At 37.0% G+C, this 26591-nt stretch overlaps 1 protein-coding gene across 1 annotated transcript in view; it reads right to left on the bottom strand.

Annotated features, from left to right (window-relative positions):
* The window catches only part of SEMA3C (sema domain, immunoglobulin domain (Ig), short basic domain, secreted, (semaphorin) 3C), a gene marked incomplete at its 5' end in the record, with an annotated part of 54039 nt that extends 41912 nt beyond the window's left edge, over nt 1–12127 (bottom strand). The window contains 4 exons of the mRNA XM_010180894.1: nt 398–488; nt 4732–4851; nt 9522–9584; nt 11967–12127. Of these exons, the coding sequence (XP_010179196.1) occupies nt 398–488; nt 4732–4851; nt 9522–9584; nt 11967–12127 (435 nt within the window). The remainder of the gene's footprint in view (nt 1–397; nt 489–4731; nt 4852–9521; nt 9585–11966) is intronic.
* Between the last annotated feature and the right edge of the window lie 14464 nt (nt 12128–26591).

The raw sequence follows: 26591 nt of genomic DNA, 5'->3' as shown, positions 1-26591 counted from the left end.
TTCCCTAGCTACTCTGAGATTTTACAAATAATTACATAAGACACAAGTGCTGTCTAGGATGAACAAGGTCAGAAACTGTTCAAACATAAAATGCTAGACAGGGTAATGCAAAGTTGAAACTAACCCTGGGAAAAAATGTGTGAGCTGGAAAAGGGACAATCTTTTGGTTTTTGTGTCTCTCTCCCTTTCGACAGCTTATTTCTGCATTTCATTTGCACATCCACCTTTACCTTCATGTAAACCTTGAAACAAGGATGGACCTAACCCTTGTGCCCATCAGCCAGACACAAGGTACTGCTCCTTGGAGGCTAAATTCTGTGCCCAGCTCATTTAAAGCATCCCATCAATCCACACCACACATGATCATACTCCAAATACTTGAAGTATTTTTACTTACTGATCATAACAGACACAGTGTTCACATTAGGGTTGAAAGAACAGCGTCCCTTCCCTGATTCACACTTGGAGTCGATCTTGAAGATTTGTTCCTGCAATGTAGATTTGTGTGTCACTTCTCATTTCAGAAACCATCAGACTTAAGGTGATTTTTATGCTTGGCTGTTTCGAGCATTACACAGAATCACAGAATCACAGAATGGTAGGAGTTGGAAGGGACCTCGAAAGACCATCCAGTCCAACCCCCCTGCTAGAGCAGGATCACCTAGACTAGGTTGCAGAGGAACGCGTCCAGGCGGGTTTTGAATGCCTCTAGAGAAGGAAACTCCACAACCTCTCTGGGCAGCCTGTTCCAGTGCTCTGTTACCCTCACAGTGAAGAAGTTTTTCCTTATGTTTAAGTGGAACCTCTTGTGTTCCAGTTTGTGACCATTTCCCTTGTCTTGTCACTTGGCACAACTGAGAAGAGTCTGGTCTCATCCTCCTGACACCCACCCTTTAGATATTTATAAGCATCAATGAGATTCCCCCCTCAGTCACTTCCCCAGGATAAACAGCCCTAGCTCTCTCAGCCTTTCCTCATATGGGAGATGCTCTAGTACCCTCATCTTCTTCGTGGCTCTGAGCTGGACTTTCCAGTCGTTCCTTGTCCTTCTTGAACTGGGGAGCCCAGAATTGGATACAGTATTCCACATGTAGTCTCCCCAGGGCAGAGTAGAGTGTGAGGATAACCTAGGCACTTTTGCTGCACTATCAGCAGTTTAGCTTTTCTACTTAAAAAGACAACTTTTTCATTGATACCCAGTTATTTTAGACTCTTGTTATAAATTCAAGACACTGAAACAGATAATTTTTCCCTCTAGCTCAGTTATCTCTGCAATAGCATCTGTGGAGATTACTTCTGTGTATTTGAAGTTATTTTTCATTTATTTCCTGAATACATGGTGACACTTATACTAGTCTAGGACATTATAATAAAGCTACTAGAACAATAATACACATTAAATAAAAATCTCATATGACAACTGTCATTTGGTGATAGTATAAATCATTTGCTGTTTACTGAGCTATCAGATCACCCAAAATCCACTAAATCATACTTATTTTCTTCAATGCAATCTCTTGGATTATGTGTAGAGCTCCAATTCCATAGTGATAGATGATTTATCATTATCTCTTGCCATAGCCTGAAATCTCTTGGAAATTTTTTAGGAATCTTAGGATGAGGCTTTATTTACATTTTATGTGATTTACAAATAGGAAATCCATTTGGCAAAGTAGAAGCAACCTGGACTACAGCTTGAAATGCAAAGAGTCTGCATATCTTCAGAAAATTCACCCATCTCAGTACACCTCTTCCCTTCTTGGTTCCAGCAATACTGCAGCACACAGTATGCTGAGCAAGAAGTGACTCTTGGGTCCAAGTCCATTCCTTAAAAACTGCAGTAATGGCAGAGACATCAGTCCCTCACATCTACTCACACAGCATTGTATACCAAACAAACAACTTGTTCCTGGCCTCCTATAGCAAACTTTGAGAAAACGGCTAAAGACACAATTGCAAAGAAAAAGAACAGACAAACTTACAACATCTCTGATTTGACAGAAAAAGGTAGCTGACAAAAACTCCAGAGAAAGGCTTCCCTGATGTAGATGCCAATGTATTAGTTATTTGACTAAGGGCAGAAACTCTTTATATTGACTTTAACAAATAATGTAAAACACAGGGGAATGGGGATGCCACACAGATCACTGAGCAGCCATCTGGTGACAGTGAATTGGAGACTCACCAACCTGAAATGCTCAGCTACAGCAGGAAGTTTTCATATCCATTTTCCCCTATCTCTTTTCTCCTTCTTCTGTTTTGCTTAATTTAATCACAGAGATCTTATCTATCACTTCAGTAATAACCTCTTTAAACAAAGTTAAAACATAAGTATGAAGTTTCTAATATGATCTTGTGGTTTTTAGTTGTTGTTTCACTTCCAGATTAACATGGAGCTTGATATTAATCCACATTTACTGTATTATACCACTATTTACCAGTTCAAAATGCCCATTACTATATAACTAACTCTAGGATTACACCTGATTTTCATATATATTAAATTACTTTTTAGTCTATAATTAATTCACATAGTGATTACAGTTCTTTATGTTTGCATTTACTTTGACATTAGAATATATTTGGATGACTAAGAGAGTCATTACCAAAGACCAAAGTATCAAGTGTGCCAAGCAAGAAAATGAATTATTTTTTAACCTCTGTTTCAGGTAAAAGGACAACATTCTGCCTCACCAATGAAGCTGTCTTTTTTTGTGAGAGTATGTGGGATCCTGCAAACAAAAGAGCAAAACAGGCACAGTTCTTATGATTGTTGGATGTGACTCTTACTGTCAGGCTTTGTAGCTTCCAGAGAAAAACAGATGTGCTTTCTAAAATATCCATATTGCACGTGCAAAAACAGCCTTCTGTGCATGGAAAACTCTACTAAATTAAAGGTGAAATGATAAAAGCAGAGAAAAAAATGAGTTCTCACTAGTCCCATCAGCACTACATAGTTCTTCACCCTGCTCTATTAATTAGTCATGCACTGATATATGCAATGAGTTCAGAAGGAAATGCTTGGTTTTAAGCTGTTATGCTATTGTTGGCCTGTACAGTAATGGCTTTGAGCATGCGATGCTTACAGTCAACTGTCTGACAGACTCCAGACGTCTGAAACAGCAGTTTATTTAATCAATTGATCATAGGCATGTAGCTATACAGACAGGCTAAGTAAAGCCAGTTCAGCTCTTCCAAGACATGTATCTTTATTTTTAACTAGAGAAATTTAACATCTTGCATCATCTGGAGATGTCATTTCCTCCCTATGCTCTTCCCCTAATCTCATTTACAAAACCCTTAAAATAATGAGATCCAAAGTTCTCTGCACTACAGTACTACTACCTAAGCTGATAAAGGAATATTGCATTAATTAGAGACAAATGAGATAATTTTCCATGTTTCAAATATTTTTTCAAGAAATAGGATAATGCTGAATAAAACTGACCTCAGTTTCAAAATACATCAAAGTAAGTTAATGCAGACTCCATTAATCAGAAGGAGGGATTTACTTATTCAGTCTTGATTGCTTGTCCTTTTAAATCCAGGTCTATGAACCCTTACATTTAGTTAATTCATTAGGACCGAAGGTGTAGTGATTCAGTCTACATACTCTGTTAAGGAGGCTGGAGCCAGGTAGCCATCTACCAAAACTTACTGAGACCACCCCATGCAAAACTACCTGGAAAAACAACAATTTATCACCTTCCTGGCAACTTCTGCAGTAGCCTTGGGTCTTGGCCAGAATTCCCATCCCACTCCCATTGAAAACAGTGATGAATTTCCCAGTCTCTTTCCTAGGAGCCAGCCCAGGTTTAAATCTGCCCTTACATGGCAAAACTCCAGGTAGTACTCTCTGATCTTCCTTCCCAACACATCTGCTTCCACATTGTACAGGAAAATACATTGCACAACCATGTGCTTGCAGACATGAATCTGACCCAAAAGCTACTAAGGTGCTGAGTCTTGGTTAAGTGCTTTTCTTTCTCCTTCTGGTTGCTTAATTTATTACCTATTACATTTGCACATAAACAAACATTTCACTTTCAAATCAGAAGACTTGGACAATGCATTTAAGAAACATCTGGTACTTTGTATGTTGAAAATACACAGTGAAACTGAATATAAAAAAACTGAAGATCTATCTAGACAAAATGAGATTTACACCCTGGAAGACCTCACAGTGATGAGAAAACTTCTTGACTCAATCCCAGCAGAATCTACTGGGGCAAAACTTGTGCAGTAGATGAAAGTTACCTGTACTGGGCTTGTATCTAGCCGGTATTAAGCTGAAGTCCAGCAAAACTTCACATATCTGAATGGTTAGCCCACTTAAGTGCTTCTTCCCAGATTCAGTAACACACAGAATTTATAAGAAGTGGACTGCATATTTTACTTTTTAACTAACTGGCTATTTCCTTTCAAGTATTTCTTGGCAATTTTTCCAACAAACAGTAGGAATGAATTTACCAGACAAAATCAAATAGAAAGTAGGATCAAATGTAGCCCAGCTTTTGATATGACTGTGGAAATTTGAATAACCATCATATTTGAGGCATGGCTTTTGATCATGGCTTTGCTTCTTGATGGTAACAAGTCAGAAAGCTACAGATCTTTGTCCTTTTCCATTTAATATGGGAGAAGGAACATGTTTGGACCATTTTCAAAATTTTTTTTGTGTAACACTAGTATCCACCACAAAATGAGCAGATAAAATGACTTGAGACTTACCTCGGATCTGCGCCCTCTGTTCACGTACACACACACGGGGCTGAAGGCACCGCTGCCACAGACATACAGGTGTGTGCGGTTGTATGACTGTATCACACGCACAAAATTTCCACAGCCATGCTGCATACAGGGAATACAGAAAAATATTTTGCATTGGCAAATGTTATTAGATGTTGTTAAATCTAGGGAACAGACATTGTTCATAATTGTAGTATTATCATGGAAACCACTACAGAGTTTGGTAGTGTCTGGATTTGAACAGCTGTAGACTTCTGTTTTCTTTTCATGCCATTTTGCCTAGTTTGGGAACCTGGCACTGAGAGGGCACTAGTTACAGAGGAGTGTATGTAAGTAAGTATCTCCACACAGCAATCTAATATTCATCTAAAAACTTCTTTGTACCTTGCATGGGAAGAAGAAGAGGCTCTGCAGTAAAACCAGAAGTAACCTTATAGAGTTTCCTTAAGAATACCTGCAGAAGAGTCTCTTTTCCTCCCCCTAATTTTTTCATCATAGCTGAAGATAATAAAAAAATAAGGAAGCCCAAATCTCAGATCCCATTATGTGTTTAAAAAGTTTATTTACAGAACATTAAAATTAGGAACACCACAAAGCAAGTGTGCAGTAAATTGTTGCTTTATATTGAAGATCAATGGGAACATTTTCAAAACAGCATGAAAATTAGAACAGAATGTTTAAGTGCCATACAGTTTCACACCATTGGATTTACAGTTCTCTCCTTCCAGTATATCCTTTTCTTCTCTTGCTTTTTCCTTTTTTTGACTATGAACAACTGTTAATGCACTTAAGGTTGAAAATAATTTTTTTCTGAATATTTTTTCTTACTGAGATCCCACAACTGCCTTCATATTCAGTCGAACCTTCACCAAAGACAGTGAGAATTGCATGTGTTCTCTAAGTGCAGGATTGGAAACTGTGTCATCAGTCATCTTCACAAAAATCAGAAGAGTTAATCCTTGTTTAGCAGACTGCACAGTTTATTTATATTTAAAGGCATTCACATTTTTGGTTCGGCAGGAGCTCATACTGTACTACACCAGCTGAAAACTGGTGTATAACTGTAGGTAGTTCAGAGTTCATAGAAGGAGTTTCTCTACAGGGAACACTGTATGTCCTCAGTTAAGCATTAGCTCTACCTGTATAAGAAAAATCCTTTAACCCAGTCAAAATACATTGTTTCTCTAAAGCTGAGGGTTGCTCCTAAATGTTTTCATTTTCTTATACGCAGCTACCTTTGTTTGGAGCAAAGATGGCTTTAGCAATGTCCTGTTATCAAAATCGTGTTTTTCTCAGCAGTACTACCAATCCACATTATGGCTGTGGAAAGGGAAGAAGGACAGGTGAAGGCATGCCATTAGCTCATATATGCCAGAGTGTAAACTGATGCTTTCTTTTCATGCTGTTTGCAGAAAACATTTCTAGAAGATTCCCAAATAAAGGACTGCATGCTGAAAAATCTCAGAATGAAAGTCTTCAGGGAGCAGGATAAGGAAACAATGTCTACATGAACAGTACTGATACAGGCACTTGCTGCTCTACCCCAGTACCATCCCATGCATTTTCCAAAGTCCCTACGGCAAGAACACAGGGGCGGTCAGATGAACGGCTCTTTTCTTTAAGGACAGCCTTCTGGGGTAACCGTCTGACACGTACTGTGTCTTCATGTCTCTTCACTGATGATTCACAGAGAAGTAATATAAGTTGGCTTGATACCAACATTGTTTTACTTCAATGCTGTCCAGCAGGAAGACCATTTGATGATCTCTGAGCCTTTGCCCGTCTCTCTAGTGCTGAACCACTGAACTCCATTTCCAATTTGTTACAGGATTAGTCTGGGTACTGCAATGTGATTCCACAACCCAACAAAGTAAGAAATTGTTATTTCAGAATATATTTTGTAGGACTGTCGTTCAAGAGCATCTATACTGCAGTTTATTTCCCTTACTTGACATTGGAGTGCTTTGTGCTTTTAAATCAGTCTGATGTGAAGTGACATGTGATAATTGTCTTTAGGATGGATGTTTGTCAACGGCAGTGGCTAAGCTGTAGATATTCACATACTACTGGTGCTCCTCTTGGAGCTGATATCCAAACTCACTCAGTAGCAGTGTCTGGGGAACTGCCTTACTGTAGACATCTGAAAGTCAGAGATCTATGCCCTAGGATGTCATCACAGTAAATATAGAGAAATAGATGTCATACTAATGCAAGTATTCAAGTTGGCCTGGTGAACATAATATTTAGAGGTGAAAATTTCTTTTTGGTAACAAGAAAGGCATCCAAGGATGACAAACTCAGACAATGAACTCTCTCCTAATCTCCCTGGAAAAGAATTCGCTCATTGCATACAGTCCTTTATTGGCTGCTCTAAGGCTATCTATTCCTGTTTTCCTCTTTTACCTTGTAATAATCACTGTTCTTTTACAGGCCAAACGTTATCATGCATTTACCTCCTCCCCTCCTTTTTTTTTTTTTCATTTGAAATTCGTAATTCTTCTGAATTATTCTCTGCTTCTCCCATTATTATCAGGAATGAAAATCACAAGAATGCTACTAAAATAGAACTATACATTTTAAGTTGCAAATACTGATTTAGCATTGGGTTCTCTTCTTCTCATTATTTCAGTGACCTTTCAATAAGACACACCATTGATTTTAGTGGGAGCAGCAGCTGCTCTTCAGTAACCTTTTTTTTTCTCTTTCAAACTCTTCAAAGATACTAAGGAAAATAATGTAAACTTCTATTTTTGGAACTTAATTTTTCTTCTGCAATGCACAGCTGACATTAAAAAAATCAGTTAAAGTTGATGCATGAGTACATTCTTAATTAACTATGTTACAGGATATTAGCTGTACTCACAACTAAACCGTTGTAAAAACAGAGGTTCTATCTAGAAATCTGTCCACTAACACAGCAACATTTCGGTCCTTCAACATGATTAAAAGCTAAGAACATCTCACCACGTAATATCCAACATTTCAAGTTATCCAGAGAGTCCGGTTTAAGGGTATTTTCTTGACACAGGAACTAGGGTCAACATTAATCACCATAAGCAAAGCTATATGTTTTATTTGCACTTTCAGTGCAACTTAACCATTAGTTGTAGAATTTACTGCACACTGCAGTAACCAGAAAAATATAAAGATGTATAGAAAAATAGGATATTCAATAGGAAAAATACTTGTTTTTCACTACTGTAGCTATCAGGAAATAAAGCAGATAAGCTGTCATACCGACCATAATATAGTTATTCATAAAGAATCATTCTGTTGCTCTGTAGCAACATAGTGAATTACACTCCAGTTTTGAAAAAGCAGTATGACAGCAACACTTCAGAAGGCCAACCTTCTGGTCTCCTTACACTCATCAGCATTCACAACAGATTTTCAAAATAAAGCCCACATGTAGTTTTCTCATAAAACGTACTCAGGTGACAGTTACATTGCAGTAACTGAATTGCATGTCATCTGTAGGCTTAGTTAATAATATATGTAGCTAAAATAAATAGAAATATTAGGCTTAATAAAGAGACCTTTGAAATAAATAACAGTTTTTATACTAATTCCAGTGGACTTTTGTATTAATTCTACAGTTTCTGAAATTAAAAGCTATATTTATATACACCTGCTAACATCCTTCAATGACTTCATTATTTATGATCCTAGATTTGCTGAGGAGTATGTTTCAAAGATGATTATACCTAATGTGGAAGCTTCTGATTTCTATAGTTTTTTGCTTAAATAAGAATACGATCAAAATTTCATTGTTTTTTCTTATAAATTTAGTAGTGATTGCAATTTTCTAGCTTAGATTAGATTCTGAACTCTAGTACTAAAATATCACTTGAAAAACAGCTGTATCTAAAGAGTTAAAGAAAACCAGGACAAAAACCTTTAGGTGGTGCTGAACTGGTAAAAAGTCAAAAGTTAACTGACTAGAATTAAAATGTGACTTTCTGCTTTTTTGTTTTACATTTTAGCTGTATTCTGTTCGTAAAATCTAGGCATATACAGACTGTAAGTTCAAATTACTTTAGGCAGATAACCATAGTAATAGATAACCTTGCCAAAGACAGGATCTGCTATATTGTACCACTCACACGGTCTTTCAGAATACCTCATTTCTATTATCTATGAAGAGTATATAAGGAAATTACCATCTGATTTAGGTCCTTTGGAAGGTGTCTGCATTTAGATGGGAGAATAATCAGCTGTGGTGCAAAATGACTCAATATAACCTCTCCATGGTCTGTGTTTCCCATGATTCCAGAGATCACCATTACCTCTTTTTAGGAAAGCATACTGGTTTCCAGATACTTATTCTGGCATTGTTTTATGGAAGTAATGGAAAGAGATGTTTCAGGGGGTTCTGAGTCTGGGATCTTCAGGCTGCAGACAGCAGGTACTACCTGTCTGTAGAGTCTGTTCCTGGGGCGAGCAGACAGCCAGAGCACTTCGCCACCCCAAACAGCTTAGCAGGCTGTTCACATCACCCCAGGACATGTCTGGAAACGTACTACTACTTAATTTGACTAGTAACAAGAAGAAAAAGGCAAGGAGGTGGACATATCTTTTTCCACTGGTTAAAGTCTGAAGGTGCATTCTGTTTACATAGCCTGTTTTTTCATAATTTCCCTTTATCTTTGGTCTGCAGAGCATTTAAAAAGCAAAACAAACACTTCTTTCATTTTGTTTTGGCTGCACTCAAGGTGCTCTTACTTTATTGCCAAGTATGTAATTTGTGTATGTGCATGTGGATTATAACTTACCGTAGGATCTTTGCCAGCCATTTTGCACTCTTCAACTTTGTTTGCTGATGCTGGCCAGAAAATCTGTAAGGAAAGAAATATCTTTTAAGTAACATATTTATTACATAATTTAAGCAAAACATTTCACTGCCTAAGTTACACTAATAAGTTAATTTTCTAATATCTTCTACATCTTGATTATAAGGAAATAAGGGATTTTCATTGATACATGAAAACAACTTTATGTCTTAGCATGCACTAAATAGCATCCAGATCTTTGTCTGGTATAAATTAAGTTCATTACATGTTTTTAAGATAAGTTAATTTATTTAGACTTCTTTCTTCTAAACAAGAAGGATTTTTCATTGTTATTACCTAAATTACTGTCCATCTTTACCTTTTCACTGAACTTATAGAAATTATTCACAGTAGAAACTAGAATATTACAATACTGCAAGAAAGCAGTAGCAATTTTTTGGTTTTAACAGCAAAGGTATGGACAGGTTATGATAAAACCTGCTTAAAATCTTAAGATTTTAGGCTGATTACTTTCAGATAGTTTTATGAAAAACATCTCAATGTCTGAATGTTTCTCTGATCTATACTCAAACTATAATGATTTTGAGCTTCTTCCATTATATATTTTGATTTTGAAATAGAAGACATTTAGAAATTTAGTAGGTGACAGAGCCTGATAACATTTAGCCTCAAGATAACATAAATAACAGCATTAAAAGATCTCTCTATATATATACATATACATACATACATATATATGCAGAGAGTCGTAGGTACGTATGCATATGTACACAGAGTTTCTATAGAGGTCTAAGATTAGCAAAGTAAATTGGTTATAAAAATAAATACACAAATGAAAGAACATGTGGAATTGCAGAGATTAATTCTTAGCCTAATACTGGGTGATCACATTCACTGCCAGAAAATTTTGTGTGTTTTTGCTTTCTGTTGCTCTTCTTTACTGTTGTTTTTCCAGATCCAAAGAGATTATTGAAATGCCTCACAGCTTTATACTGCAGAATATATTTCATGCAATAGAGCCCTTCCAATCTACCCGAACTCTGCAGAGAACTAAAACCAAGCTGCAAAGGGAAGGCTGGAGCACAGCAGCTCCCAGAAAAGGGTGGCTGGATCACTGGTGAGATGGGACTTAGCAAAAAGGTCACAGAAGCTATTTCAGATCAGAGAAGGCAGTATCATTTCAAAGATTTCTGTACCATTAGAAGGAGGAAAGACATAACACGAGAAGCATTTAATTTAAATGTGCAAGTTAGAGTTAGCCTCTCTGGACTCCCTGCCCAATCAATTCAGGTAGACAGGCCTGTCCAGAGGGTGATTTAGAGCAAAGCCTAATTTAACCACACTTAATCACCCTCCAGTCGGGCCTCTCTCTCTCTCTCCTGATACATTAAAACCTTGCCTCTTAAAGAAGGTATTTAATTTCACTGCTGCAAGCTGGATATCTTTTCCTCTCAGTACTCCAGAGGTACAGTAATAAAGGCCATAGATTAAAGAATGGGATGAATTTGGTAGAACAAGGTCTTTTCAGTACTCTTTAAGATAGTGTTGTAGCTGTGATAATCTAAAGATAAGCAAGGCAAAGCCTGTAGAGAGGTAATAACAGGCTTCTGGGCATACAAGTACTTCTGCAGGCCACCTAGTTTAAAAGCAGAGAAGCTGGATTTGAACTGGCTCTGGAATCTAAGAAAGTGGTTTAAACATTCGATAATTTGATTTTTTTCATACACAGGCTACCTACTACAGTTTGAGGAGGTGGGACACAGACAGTCCTTAGAAAATGGCATCTCTGTAAGTGACAGAAGTAGCCAGAAAAGAAGTGGTGTCAAGAGAAAGATGCAGGTAACAGCATCCAAAAAACCCCAAACAGGAGGTGTCTCAGCTACCAAACTGAAGGGCAAGAGCTGCCACAGACATAACAAAGATTGGAAAATAGTTCAGCAATTAGACTTCAGAGTACAAAACAAAACTACAGTCCAAGCTTAAAGGCAACTTTGTCCCGGTTGTTGGGTTTTTTTCATTTGTTTTTGTGTTTTGTTGTGTTGGTTTTTTTACCCTATGGCCTGAACACGATAGCATATATCGTACTCTTTCTAACAGGCTTCTTTTAAAAGCATTTCTCTGAATTATCTTAAATCTTGGAGAGGAATGGAAACCATCAAACCATACAAATTTTCCTTATGAAGCCAAGCCATGCTGAATGTTGCTTCAAAATGAGTAAACAAATCAGTTTTTAAATAGTGTTTGAGGAGTAGTCATGCTAATAGCTTGTTCACTTTGTATTAAACATTAAACAAGGCCTAACAGTTCAATAAGATGCAGGCCTGGACTTCTGCCTGCTGCAAAATAATGAAATACACATTTTTTGTCTTTAAAAGAAAGGCATATAATAAAGCAACCTTGGATTCTCAAAATAAATGTTGAACTTACACTGAGAGGGTCCTGGCTTATATTATTAATATTCAAAGACAGAATATGATCTTTGCTGCCCACATAGATCCGATCCTGATCTTCATCCATAAATAATATCCTATAATCCAGGGGACTGTGGGATATTCTGTGATATTCGGAGGTCTTAGTTTCTTGCAGCTCTGAAACAGTAAAGACAAGAAGTTAGTAAAGCAGTTCAGTTGCTTTTCTTGCTTTACAACTGCATTTCTTTCTAAATAAAGGCATATTTGAACACAAGTGGGGTCAATAAGAGATGAAAAACTCTCATCAGACACTTTGTAATAATGCAATGGCTGAGTTAAAACAAATTTTCCTTTTCTGGTTTGAATGCAACTCTTTTGTACATTAAGTAGGTAGACATATCTCATAAAAATCAGGCATTGCTGTTACCCATTCATCTAATTAATTCTTATTTGAATGGATATGATTATTTACAGCTTTGGCTTTTAAGGAAGACCATATATTAAATTAATCAATGTGTTCAATACATTTTGAAGTTTATGACAGCAGAAAATCCATAAGATAAAGGAAACTACATAAGAACAGTTTACTTTCTTTTCCTAACAGGGGGCTTCAATAAGAATAGGTTTTTTATGTTTTCAAGGTCAATTTTTTTTTTCAGTTCTTCATCACCATGCATGGTTTACTTAAAAGAAAACAAATATCTAGTCAGTCAAGCCTAAATGTGTCCATTTATTCAGTTGTTTGTTTATGGGATTTGGACCAAACTATCAGAACCATAGAACTAGCTCTATTTTTCCACATAAAACATTCTTCAATAAAGTGAAGTGAAAAACATCCTTTGATCTCAGTAGTGCAGGATCAGGCCTGTTACAGGATTAGTACAATCATCTGCAATATAAGTATTACTTGCTACCCTTGAGAAAGCTCAGCCTTTTTCCCTTCGCTTGGCCAATACATTTCGGCCCCCACTCAGAATGTTTTTCTTTTCAGTAATAACTGAAAGGATATTTCTCAAGAGCTGAGAATGGAAAAATAGAACTTTAATAATCAATTTGTCCTTATTAAAATATTTAACATACAATTTCACTTTCTTACTTCATGAGCATTATTATTGGATTGTGCTCCCTATGACTTTAAAAGGGTGGCAAAAACACAGTACATACAAAAATGAAGCCCTGCTATAATATTTACTCATAAATCTAAGAACTGAGTCCACATCCCTTTTGCAAACTGTTTGTCTGGGTCAATGTGGCTTGTCACTGTTGCTAAAGCCTAGATTTTGCTCATTACTTCCCTATAGGAAACAGTACGTCTTATCCAAAATCTGTCACCCAAGCTTTTTAGATTAATGAGGGCTAATGATATTCTGGAACACTAAACTCTCAGAACAAAAATAATTTTGGATATGTGTTCTTTCAAAAAAAGTGTGCCTAAAGTTTACTTTCTGTAAAACATATTTAGCTGGAAGCATAATTTTTTCTTTGAAAATGACTTGGAGAGCAATTTTTGAAAAGCTGCGAACAACATACAGGCAAAGGCTTGGAACTTACATCTGTTCCCTGGAGATCTAATAATTGAAAGGACACTTATCAGAATATGATTTGTACTGATAAATGTGATACATAGATCCACTTGATTTTTATCATGATTGTTCAATAGTTTCACAGGAAAATGAAAAATGTCTTCAGTTACTGAAAAATATGATGTTTTTATTCACTTAGACGTGTGGTAGCTTTCAGGAGCGAAGGGTTGCCTACATGCATTTATTTATGGTACTATATAAAAAAAACAATTAATATTCTTATTTCATATGTCCCTCAATGAAAGATAAACATACAATGAAGACTTACAGTCTGCGTCTAAAAGCTTAAACTGAAGCAGGACTCATTAAATATAGATGAAAATTGTCCACATCATTTTCAGAAGTCTTTCTTCAGAGCTTGAAAAATCAATTGATTTACTTCATTTAAAACAACCCTTCCTGTAAGCTTTTAGCTAGGATTTCCAAAGGTACCTGGGAGGCTCACCAGCATAGTGCCATTAAAATGCAGTCCCTTTGCCCTCTCTGAAATTCTCACACTGGCTTTTCATAACAAGCCTGAGACACTAGCACTCATCCCTTTTCCTGGTGGCCTTATTAACTTTACTGTAATATTTGGCAGCTGTAAGGTGAAACTGAACCTTCTCATAACTGTATATTTGATATACCAGGAAAGCACAGATAAACTGGGAGAGGCAGCATTTTCCTGAACAGCACTGGGGAAATGTGAGCACAGCGATTGCACAATATAATGCCCCTCCTTATTGCTTCAGCAGCTGACAATGATTGACAATGAATAAACCATGATGTAAAAGATGATCAAGATCATGATGATTGCTTTTAAGCAAGAGACAAAAATACTAACAAATATATGATTTCCACAACTTCTATTTATTAAAATCTGTCATTTTCCTGAATTTTAAACCTCTGCAATGGTATTATTCTCTCTAAGGCACCTGAAGGGTAATCTGTCTCCATCCAGCTGCTGCTGAGGAGAACACCTTATGGCACGTCACTAGACTATGGAAACTCAATGCCTTGAAACAAATATTCTCATACAGATTTATTAGTTTTATTTCTTTCAGTGCTGAAGCTAACAGTTTATTAGCCTCTCAGGGCTAGTCAAGCAAGTGGAGAGGGAACTTATAACTGATCAAATTTTCTTTTCATTTAAAAAAATAACCACACAATCACCCAAGAAAATTTGATTTTTTTTTTAAGATTTACTATCTGAGTGTTGTTACTTGGAAAGAGCAGTGTCTGGAAAGATGCTGTAAGGTCTTCCATATTACTTTTCATCTCCAAAAGCTTTTGTAAAACAATGATGTAAACATTTACTGACCTTCAAAGCAAATTCTATTCTATGCTTTGGGAATTCAACCAAACATTTAAGGCAGTAACCCTGTATGGAGAATAATGCTGCAGACAACTCTCTGTGAATATTAACAATTATGCTTGACAATAAAACAAAATATTATAATATATTCCATATACAAACAACAGTCATCCTCAATGATACAAGAATATTTGTTCACCCTTTTTTCATCAGTCCATGAATTTAGTTTTGGCTTTCCTCAATGATAAAGCCAATATTAACTTCATCCCTAGTGTTAGAAATCTGATCTTAGAGGACAGGTTATATAGCTCTTGTCATTTTTAATGAAAACCAGTGAACTCTGTACCCAGAACCATTATTAATATTATTGAACTGCACATTTTGGATATCCTAATGACTGGGAGTTTTCTATGGGTACAATGTAAGGCTCACTGACAATTAGGTAGCTTAAGACCTACTTTCTAATCATTCTTGTAAACCAACACAATGAGGTTAATGCAAGTATTATTTTTTAAAAAGTGCTGCTCTGGCAGAAGAAACAAAATATTTGTGTAATATCTATTATCTCACAAAAGCCTTTGTAACACTCAAAACTCATTGTGTTGTCCAGAACAAAACAAATTACAGCTATTGGAGACTGGAAAATCAGGAAGGTGGAGGTGTCTTACACAGCCTGTTATACCCAAATTGTCCAGCCCGCGTAACAGTATACGACCTAGACCCACCCATCAGGTAGTCCTCTGAACACCTTATTTAAGCACTCAACATCAGCCTTTCATCACTCTTTAATGCAAATTCACTGGTGTCTCAATACTGAAAATAGCTTGACTTTCCTAATATAAGGCATGTATTAATCCCCAATATGTAAGACAAGATCCTAATATAAGTGACTTCCTTGGTAGACATCGTATACTAATATAGATGTTTGATGCATGTGTTACTGAAACTAATACAATTTTTAACAGGACCTTCCCAAGGTATGACTGTTTCATCTTTGCCAGACCCACATAACCCCTTGTTACTGAAAGTTCAATATAATCAAGAAATATCTTTATCCTGCAGAGTTTGCTAAGCTTTAGCCATGGTATTTAAGCATCCCCAGTCCAAGTTCAAAGCACTGAGTTCATCCACTGATAAGCTGTGGCTAAACTACGATACATGAGAGAGTGCATGCGGTTGTCTCTGCACTACACCATCCCAGGTTTCCAGCCTGGCAGGGCTTTAAGCAAATATAGGATGCTCTGTCAAGCTTTTCATTTAAGATTCCCTGTGGTGCAGTACAGGAAATAATATGGTTTCCTCCTCTGTCCTGCTGCCGTAAGAATTCAGCCTCAGAAGGTTGCTTATGGGGAAGTTCACAGCAGAAGCAGAGATTTGGTGTATGTGTGTACCTCAAGAAAAGCAGGGAGTAAAGCATAGCATGCAAGTTTCACATGCAGCACTCCAGTGAAGGGAACAAATATAGCTTCACAGAAAGATGGGCTACATCTCCCCAGGGAACCCCTGCTGCCCAAATTGGCATGGAGTTTATGTAGCCTTAGTAATTTGAAAGTCAGCAATACAATGCTGTTTTATTTCATTCCCTCATGGGGTGCACAAAGGACAGGACTTGTGTACATCCAGCAGTATGCTTCACAACATTAGCTTCCAGTTAAGGAGGCTGTACAATTCTCTTAAGCCTCATTAAGCCTTCAGTTTGCACCAACAACTATGCCAGCCCATGCCAAACGTGAAACTGCAATATAAAATCTCACCTTCTAGAAACTGAAAGGACTTTTTTTTCCTTTTTTTTTCCCTTCAAATAAATATTTAAGTAGAATGATTTTTTCACTTATAGCATCAAATTGAAATGGCATCCTTTTACTCACAGGTCACTTCTGAACAGGTGAAAAAGTAATTCACACATATACATGTATAGAAACACTGTATGTAATGTTGCAAACACTGAATGGAATGGTTACATGTTTTTAAAATGTGAGTGGAATAGGAAATACCTACAAAGTTACAAAAACAGTTTGAAAAAAATACTGCAGACATAAGAAAAGCTCTGTTTTATTTTAGTTTAGACATTTTCTTTTCAGTACTTTGTAGTGACTAAATTCTCTGTTTTGCACCTTATTAGTAGAAAGAACTGGAAAATATCTAGTTAAACGATATTTGATTTAAAAATAATCTAATAATTTTAACTTATCTTCTTGGCCTTATTTCTGGTTTTTTTTGTTGTTGTTCTTGTTGGTTTTTTTTAGTGTAAAGTCATGGAAGAAATAAACTTATTACTTTTATAGTTTACATAGTACCTGTGGGAAAAGTACGCTATTTGTAATATTGCTTTTAAACTATGTGAGGATACAGTGTGACAATTTGTTTAATTTTATGTATCGAAAGAACTTTGCACTGTCAATATTCCTTTTCTTTGAAGAAACCTGTATTGATTCCTTCTACTTAAGAGGGTGAGATAGGAGAGCTGTTAAAGCATTTTGTCACTGCTCATGCAGTGCTCAAACTAAAACCCAACCCTCAGCCAGTTCTCAAGTGAAGATGATTATAAATGGGTACGCAGTCATTTGGCCAAAGAGCCATAAGCAGCCAGATGTGCTACCAGTCAGTCCCTTGTGTGCCTTAACCACATGGGGCCCAAAAAGCTCAGGTGGACCTTTGACCTTTTCTTTATCTCTTTATCTCATCTTCACCCATGAGAAGTCTCTGCACTTTTTTCTAATGCTGTTAGAATGAAATTTGTCCTTTTGTATAAGGAAGTAATAGGTTTATAAAGACTGGAAATCACAGATGTGCACATTTGCTAGTTTCTGAATCTGTCTGAAAGGGTTTTAATTACATTATTTAAAAAAAAAGAAAAAAAAGAGAGAGTGAGAAAGGATAAGACAGATTTACAAGTGCTCATAAAATCACAGGCTAACTAATTAACAAGATCACTTGGAGGATAGGGAGGAAGGAGGTTTCAACAGTAACAGGAGCTCTCTTTGCCCAGAGCTAAAATGTATAATTTGCAAGAAGGAAACTTAATTGCTGTGTCTGGAATGAGGGTAAATAATATGGAAATGTCAGTGGTATCTAAATATGATCTGGTTTAAACACACACCTTGAATACTCGTTGTTATATTTGCTAAATGAGTTGAAAATGGAATTTAAACATTACTGGATTGAGATAGTGAAGTTTTTATAAATTGAAATAATAGCACCAAGGTGAAGTCTTTGGAGAATCAGGCCCAGAGGTAGCTCTAGCATGTCAGAAGAACAATCTGTCACCTTGGGCAGCTCAACATACGCATTAGGAGCAGTAAAACACTCAATAGCTCTTTGTGAAGGGGACCATGTGTTGATAGGAAAAGACATACCAGTTAAGAGTTGACCTTAAGCAGAGCGTTCACATATGTCAGTAGATGAGTTCTTTTCCTACAGTTCACAAGACATACAGAAGTCCTAAAATTCTGATAACTCATACACTTTAAAAATATCACAATGGAGTATTAACTGGCTTTTGATCTTGAGGCTCTTTAAAAATTGTACTGAAAAGGGAATCACTCACAATAGTGTGCTGTCTTATTAAAACTATCAGAGAATTTTTCATCTTTGATTTGCTACTCTGAAGAATGAAGAAGGAGGGGTAGATCCACTGAGGTGTGGGCAGCTGCCAGTTCTGTGCAGGAGGAATGCGCTTTCTAAGCAAAGGCAAAACACACAATGAGAGAAAGTCACTTACTTGTGTGTGGCAAAATGTATTAACATTGCTCTGTGGCACATTCATCAACCCAATGTACCCCCACAAGGTTAAGTGCATTTTTATTGAAGCTTTACATTATGCAGAACAGACAATTAAAATGCCGATTTTTTTTGACTTACACAGATTCTGTCATGATGAAATCATACCACATGAGGAAAAATATGTCAACTTCCTCCAAGCTGCAGTTGCACAGCTATTCCAAATCTTGCCAAATATTCCAGTATTGAAATTCCTTCATTCAGAATTATGCAAGATCCCCCATGCCCCCCAGCCAGTCAGTTTCACTAGGCTGTAGACACTTCTAGGCATAATTTGAGGTTATTCCTTCATTTACCTTGCTGTAAACCTGGAATAACTCCTCTGAAGTCTGTATGGGTATTTCAGTAAAAACATTGAAAAGTGGGCTTCTTATATTTCAATAAGTAGTGTGCAGTTATAAATTTAGTACTCATCAACTTTACCCCTTTACATAATTACCATTTGTGGGTTTAATTTCAGAAGGTGTCACAGATATTGCCACTCTACAGAACTTTCGAGAAGAATATACCTGATTTTTCAAATATTACCTTGCTCATTTTTGCCCATTATTAGCCTGTCCAGGCTCTTGTCCCAAAACCAGGGACAACTTTGACAAGCATGGAGAGCCATAAGAACAGGCCTAGTGGGTTTAAGATTACTGCAGCTGAGTTAACCATGTGAGATGAGAGCCAGACTTCTCTGTGTCTTGCATATAAAGAGCTCATGTATACCAACTTTGCAGTGTGAAAACTGCTCTCCAAGGGTTGTAAGCTGCATACTTGAAAGTCTGCACAGTTATACATAGTTTACTCTTTTGTTTCTTCCCAACAGACATGGAGAGGTCTTTGCTGCAATGCCTAAGGCTGCACAAGCTCACCCTGTCTCACTAGCCTGGGTGCACACAGTGGCTTTGCCATTGGCACTCAGGATGCTTTTGTTTTCCAGATGCAGGAGTAAGATGATTTCGGTTTCCAAGTATGACATTATTTTTGAGATGGAGGAAGGAAAAAAGCCACACCCATGGAGAAGTCAGACAAATTCCACATTATTTTACTTTGTCTGGGAGCAGTATATCTCTTCATTGTAATCTCTTGTGCTTTCTCTCTTGCTTTTTTTTTTCCTATTGGGCCAGCAATCACATCATTGGAGGAATGGCTGTGCTCCCTCCTGGGATGCTCAGTCACTCAGAGAAATGTTCCAAGTAGCTATCAGACTAACTGGCCAGCTGAAGCCTTGACTGTATGCAGACACCAAAACTCTTTGATCCAAATTTAAAGTTACGAGAAATGGGATAAAATGAATTCTTGTAACCGTCTGTCTGAAAAATGAATTAAAATTAGAGCTAGTGCTATTCTCCAACTCAGAACTGGGTAACAACATAAGACCTGTGAGCTGTTCTCCCAATTTATTAATCTTCATCCCGTATGCTGCTAGTGAGTTGACTTCTGGGAGGAGAACAAGGTCTGAGTGGACTTCTCATTAGTTTTGCATCTAATTAAGGCTGTAATTTTTGCGAACAAAGCAAACCTTGTTAGGCTTAGGTTTGAGTATCTGACTATTTACTCCCCACAAACTGATGTGGCAGATGATATCAGCTGGGACATTTTTGAATACTGGGGAGGGGGAGAGAGGAGAGTGTAAGTAAGATTGAGTGAAAGGTAGGTTATTTTACTTCTAGAATTGTCTGTCTCTGCAAGTTTACTTTTCTGTTTCAGTGCAAGAATGTATTTTGCAGGTTTACTGAGGTAGCCTGTAGACAATGAAGACATAATTTGTCCTTTGCAAAACTGACAGAGGCAGCTACTCCCCAAACGTGCAGTTCTGAGGTGTTAATACATTTTCATTGATGTACCGACAACCGTGCCCCTGAATTGCAGTGAAGAACTATCAAATGCTGCAAAATAATCAACACCTTAAATAATGAAAGGATGATAGTAATCTCTTCTTTCCTGACCAAAAAAACCCTCTTCACATCAATTCACATGCACAGTCTTTCTTTTTCTCTCCGAGTATATTGCTGCTAAGCTGCAGAATTAGTCTTGTTGCCAGACCTAATAAAAACTCATTGAGAAAACACAGCTCAACCACTGAAACATTTCATTATGGTTTCTGCAATAAAGTAAGAACCCACTTCACTGTGGTGAGGCAGAGGAACCCTTTTTATTATATTCCTTTCTGTCCTTCAAAAAGCAACCTCCCCAGAGATTCTGCCAATCTCTGTATATCTAGGATTGGCATGACTGCCCTTGCTGCAGTAATTCTTGCCTTTATTGATGTTACCAAGTTTAGCTGCAATTTTATCCATGGCACTTTAACCACAGATCTCCTTAAAACATATTGGTCCTTTCTTCGGCAGTCACTTCTCACTCCCACTCTGTGTAAAAAAAGGGCAACTTAGTATATGCAGGGTTGGTTACAGTTTCATTATTATTATTAATAATATTACAATTTTAATCAAATTAGGATTAGCTATCAGGCAAACATCAGGCACAAAGATATCAAGCTAAATCCTAAGTGCTTAGCTTTTATTCATTGTTCAGTAAGATAACTTAAAATTTACTCAGCCTTGAGCAGAAGAAGACTCAGAGGGGAGTACTTCATATTCAAAAGCATTTCATTAATAAATTCATATCAATGGATTGGTGAATTAAAGGGTGGTATTTTTAGACACAGCCAATTCTGAACACAGAGGGATGTTAATAAAAGAAGCCAAGTTGTCTACAGCAAAAATAAGGAAATAGTTATGTAGGACAGTGGGTATCACACAGAAATAGCTAAACTACCGCTTCCTTTTCTAGTGTGTTTTCTTGTTTCCTGTCAGTATCAGTATGTCAGTCAATGATATGCATAGACTTGGTGTCTATACACTCTTGCCTATGTATCAGACAATCACCTCTATATACCAAGTCTAGAAAGTTAGCAAGCTCTGCATTACATCTGGGAAGTACAAAAGAAACACTTATTCTTGCTCCACTACATGAGAAAACAAAGCGGCTGGAGGTCAACGAATGGCACCTCCCCTTCAGTGAACCTTCAGTGAACCCCTAGTCCAACTTGATACCAGAAGGGTCATTGTATTCGAGATAACGAACTTTACCAAAAGAGACAGACACACTTGATTCCACACTTCTTTCACAACTGTGTTTATCCAAATCTCTTGATATTTCTACTTCTAGAATAGAAACATTAGAATAGTAGAACACTTCTTCACAATATTCCTCGTTCCTTTTCCTGCATTTCTTTGTTGTTCTGTATGGTTAAATTACTCCTTGTAGCCTAATTTGGGCTCTATGATTAAACTTGATTTTGCATCCAAGAGGCCACCCAGCCTTTGCACTGACAGGAAGCAAGCTGCTTTCTGGCGGGGGTGTCTGGGATGTCTCCTGAAGCCAAGGAAAGTTTGGTTTGTAAGAAGAGCAAAGGTCAGACCTATCCTTGAATGTTTTCCTGTTTTGTTTCTTTATTTTTTCCTTTGAAATACATTTTTGTGGTACATTAAATGCATTCACTCCCATCAGAGGAAAAGCCATGTGGTTTCATCAGATTGCACATTAAGATTTTTATTTTTTTTTTTAAATTACTGTAATGACAAAATCTGCTTCACTAGACACCGGGTTTGGCCATGCACCCCAGAGACTTGTGAGGTTGGACACAACTGGAAATTATTAATTTCATCATCAATGTTAACTGTGTTGCTGAACGCCTAGGATTGTTATGAGTATTTTCATTTAATTTTTTATTTAAATTAATTAAGACTTAGGGTTTTTTTGTCAAAACTAATTTTTTTCCAAGTATGTGTGCAATTAATATTATTTTGTTTAAGCTTACTTTGTTTCTGTATGGACTTGGAAGCTGGAAGTGGATTTGTCACTGTTAGGTGTCATTTTTGACACGGCTGAGTAGGAGTACGAGTGCTGTGCTGAAGCAATGCAGGGATTGGTGCTCAGTGGATAGCGTCCTTGCTGTTTAAACACACAGAACATAACCGTATTTCACTCTTTTTCACACCAGGAAGACTGACACAAAGAGTGAATTTAGAGCACATTCCAGAGCTGCATGCTACCATCAATCTTCAAGTGATCGCCAGCTGGTATTTGGGTGCACAATAAAAGTCATGTTTAGTGGGCTGAGCATAGTCTGGCGGATTAGGGTCCACTCAACTCTAAATCCTATTCTGCTGGTATTTTGCTTTTTGACTTAAGACATGTCACATAGACTCTCTGAGTTATATATGTAAAGTGGAGGTAATGGTTTGGTATTTATCTGAGCTGTTTTTGGGTTGCTCTTAGTAATGTACAAAAAAGCCTTTGAAATTAAAATGAAATAGCTGGAAGAAGTTATTTCAATTGTGTTTCACATGCAAAAAGAGAAATTTGTTTGTTTGTTTTAAGTCCAGACTCTTCAGACTTAATAAGCTCAACCAAAACTCTAGTTTGGATTTAAGAGATAACTTTTATGCTTTTGTGTTTAGATTTCATCTGAATGGGAAGCCATTTAAATAAATAAACCTTCTGCAGTCACTCACTCCATGTTTAAACTAGACTTGCCATATTTATTTGGCAGGGTGATCATCTAGTATTTGGCCAAAAGAAGGAAAAAAAAGTATAAGAATTCCCCCTCTTCCTTCCCCCCAGATATTAAAAAAAATAGATAAAACCTACTTGTTTATGTGTATCTCTCAGTTATGAAGCATCTCATGGTTACAACAGTACCACTTTTAGGTAATTGTAGGCTCTAATAGGAATGAGCTTAGACAAAGGAAGATAAATCATTGGTTCCAGGTAAAAGGCAGAAGAGTCAAGAAGAGTAACATACACTGCTAAGGTACTACATGGGCCTCTTAACAGGTTCAGCATAGAAACAGCAGGTTCAAGGAAGGAAGAACTCAAACAGCAATCCAAAACTGAAGGGTTATTTAGATTCCTGACATTAAAATTGGCACACTGCAGGTATAGGACCGGAAGTGGTAGTGGACAATATGGGATAGAAGTCAACCACAGTCAACCACATATCTCTGTAGCAAACTGATAATTGTAGCAGAGGATGATACAGATGCCCTCAGTATATGACTCTGTGTCCTTGATCCTGAAACAATATACAAATTGCACTAACTTTAAAGGCAAAATTCACAGATTGTGTCCTTTGTTTATGCCCTGTACTCATATTTTAGAAGCACAGGCAAAATAACATGGCTCTGTATTTAAAGCATAATGTACAAATATCTAGAACAAAAGAGATTTGTTTCATGATCAGAACAGGGAACTGTAAGTCAGAACTCCTGGGCACTTGCTCTCTGACCTTGAACAAATCTCTCACCCTCCATTTATGTCAGTTTAACCATCTGCTATATGTTTATAACAACACTTACCTGTCTTTCAGAATTACTATCAAGTTCAGTTAATGTATGTTTGCAAAAAAACCCCAAACAAATGAAAGGCATTTTTATGTTCAAGGTATTACTCTAATTCATGTTCCTGGTAACCATTTAGGCTTATTGCATAATACATTTAAATCACTTCATTTTACAGGTACACATGCCTTAGTGTTTCTGTGTTGTATAAAGTAATGCCGCTTAATGCACAATCAATTTCATCTCCATTAAACAGATAATGTCATGAATTCTATTATAGTAGAAAGGAAATCTCTACCACGCGATTGTGACAGAGTAAATGGAGACTGTTCTGAATAGCTTTTAATCAGAATTTGTTTACTAAAGGCATGCTAAGTTCACTAGATCTGCCCACAAGGAGGAATGCCACACAGTGACCTTCTGAACTCTTAGCTTGAATGCAAAATATTTTTAACACGTTTAAGTCTTTTAGCTGGTGTTTATTTAATAGGGCTTCCACTATTATATAAAACATATTTTGACTAGTTCCCTTAAATATGTTCACCTTCATAACATTTCACGGTATACTTCAATTGTTTATCAGTTGTGAAAAAACAAAACAACTCCAATGACTTTTAACTTTGTTAAACTGATCTCTCACAGCTGCACCTCTGCCTTGGCTTTGTTTACTATTCAATGCTGGTTTATTGGGTGGTTTACTGGTTCTGAAAGTTCCTAGAAGCAGGTGTTTCTTGCATCAGACACATTGACTCTAGAACAAGTATTTTAAACTTATTTTTATGTATTTTTGCAGCAATCCATTGTAATGCTTAAATACTATCCACTGAAGACAATACAATCTAGAAATATCTTTCTCATTTGCGCTACAAAAGTTATAAAATCTAAACTTTTTATTAGCCTGAGAATCTGAGCACTACAGAAACCTAGGAATTATTGTCACTGAGCAGTAGTCTGTTGACTTGATTTTCTACTGCATTGCTCCAAATGTTCAACTCTCAACACCAATAAAATCAGTAGAGACCCACTGGCATAAAATATGGTTAATATTAAGAATCAATTCTTAGCTCTCCAAGTACCAGAAATACAGCCTCCAAATTTGTCAAATTCAGCAGTTGGCTGCAATTGAAATTTCAAAAATTGCTGAAATAAGAGCTCAGAGTGCAAAATTACCTAGTAGTTCAGACGTTTGGGCTCTACTCCTGGTATTAATATTAAGCCGGAGTGTAGAGAATAATTCTTAGAAATGTGATTCTCAGCTTTGCAATACCTGCTAAAGTCTCCTGGTGCAGCAACCCTAAGGCAGAACTGAGGAGAGCACAAGTATCCAGTTACTTGCATGAATACTTCAGACATTAGCCTTCTGCCTTTTTTTATGGCTACCACAGAACATTTGGTGCAAGCTGGTAAGGCTTGACCATGTATATCAGGCTCACCAAAGAATTTAGGCAAAGACTTTGTTCTGCATGCCAGTAAACCTTAGGCAACCACCTCCTTCTCCAATCAACGCAAAGAGAAACACTGTGCTAGGCACACATAGTACAGCCCTCACCTATGAAAAATTCTTATTATGAGGTAGATTGGATTTGCCTGAATTAATATTCTGAATTTAGGCTCTTAATTCTCACCTAGATGCCAGTTTAGGCACCTAACTGGTGTACTGAATATGTTCCTGGTTATACTTCTGTGATATACTGCACCCCCCTTACTCTTTGCACATGTCGCAACTACTGTCCATCTCTTCTACAGGTAAACTCAGTACAGTAATGTCACTTTATATTCCAAGATATGACTACCAAAATAATTCACCAATACCTGTTGATTTCATAACAAAGAAAACATTCTGGAGTCTGTCGAAGCATGTGTTCCCTTCTGTACTTCACTCTGTTTTACATGCACCACACTCAAATGATCATGCAGGCATAATAGTGCTATGCTCAGAGGTCTAATTCCTGAGCCTAATCACAGGAGGCAAAGTGGGCTGTCCCAGACTTGTCACTGTCTGTCAGATGACCTGTCCCTTTATCATGTCAAATCAATGCATGGTAGTCCAGAAATAGAATGATTAACGATTTACAACTTGTAAGACAAAAGTACACACATAGAAGTTCATCCATCAGTGTTCCTCACAGTGAACAAAATGGGCACAAATCCTGCATTGTCAGAAAATCCATCACCTTTTTCAGCCTTAATGTATGACAAGATAATGAAGACTTGAAAATGAGAAAAGGGAAACCTTAACAGTCTGTTCCAGTGAGAACCATTCTGCTGAAGGAGGGACAAGTAAAGTCATTGTTTTCAGGTATTTTTTGAAATAAAGGACACTGAACAAGAACCTAACTTGTCCACACTGACATAATTTTCTCTTTTGTCACTGATTTCCACCTTCTGCTGCAGCTTCTGCTTTTGTTTTGTTTTATTTTGTTTTTCACTAATGATTAGAAAAGAAGCCTGGATGATTAACTCAGACTAGATATCTAACTTCTAGATGACAACACTACAAGTAGGTAAATTTCCTCAATATGATAAAAATACAATTTTGGCTTACCTGGTGCCTCAAGGGACAAGTGTAACAGTGGCAGTAAAAAAAAAATCTGAATACAGTTAACTAAGAGGTTTATTTTTTTAAGGGTTAACTTTGGCCCATTGAAATAAAA

This window comes from Mesitornis unicolor, unplaced genomic scaffold (assembly GCF_000695765.1).
Source record: "Mesitornis unicolor isolate BGI_N332 unplaced genomic scaffold, ASM69576v1 scaffold7563, whole genome shotgun sequence".
Taxonomy (NCBI): Eukaryota; Metazoa; Chordata; class Aves; order Mesitornithiformes; family Mesitornithidae; genus Mesitornis; species Mesitornis unicolor.
The sequence above is the reverse complement of the archived record's forward strand: the minus strand, read 5'-3'. Positions and strand labels throughout refer to the sequence as shown.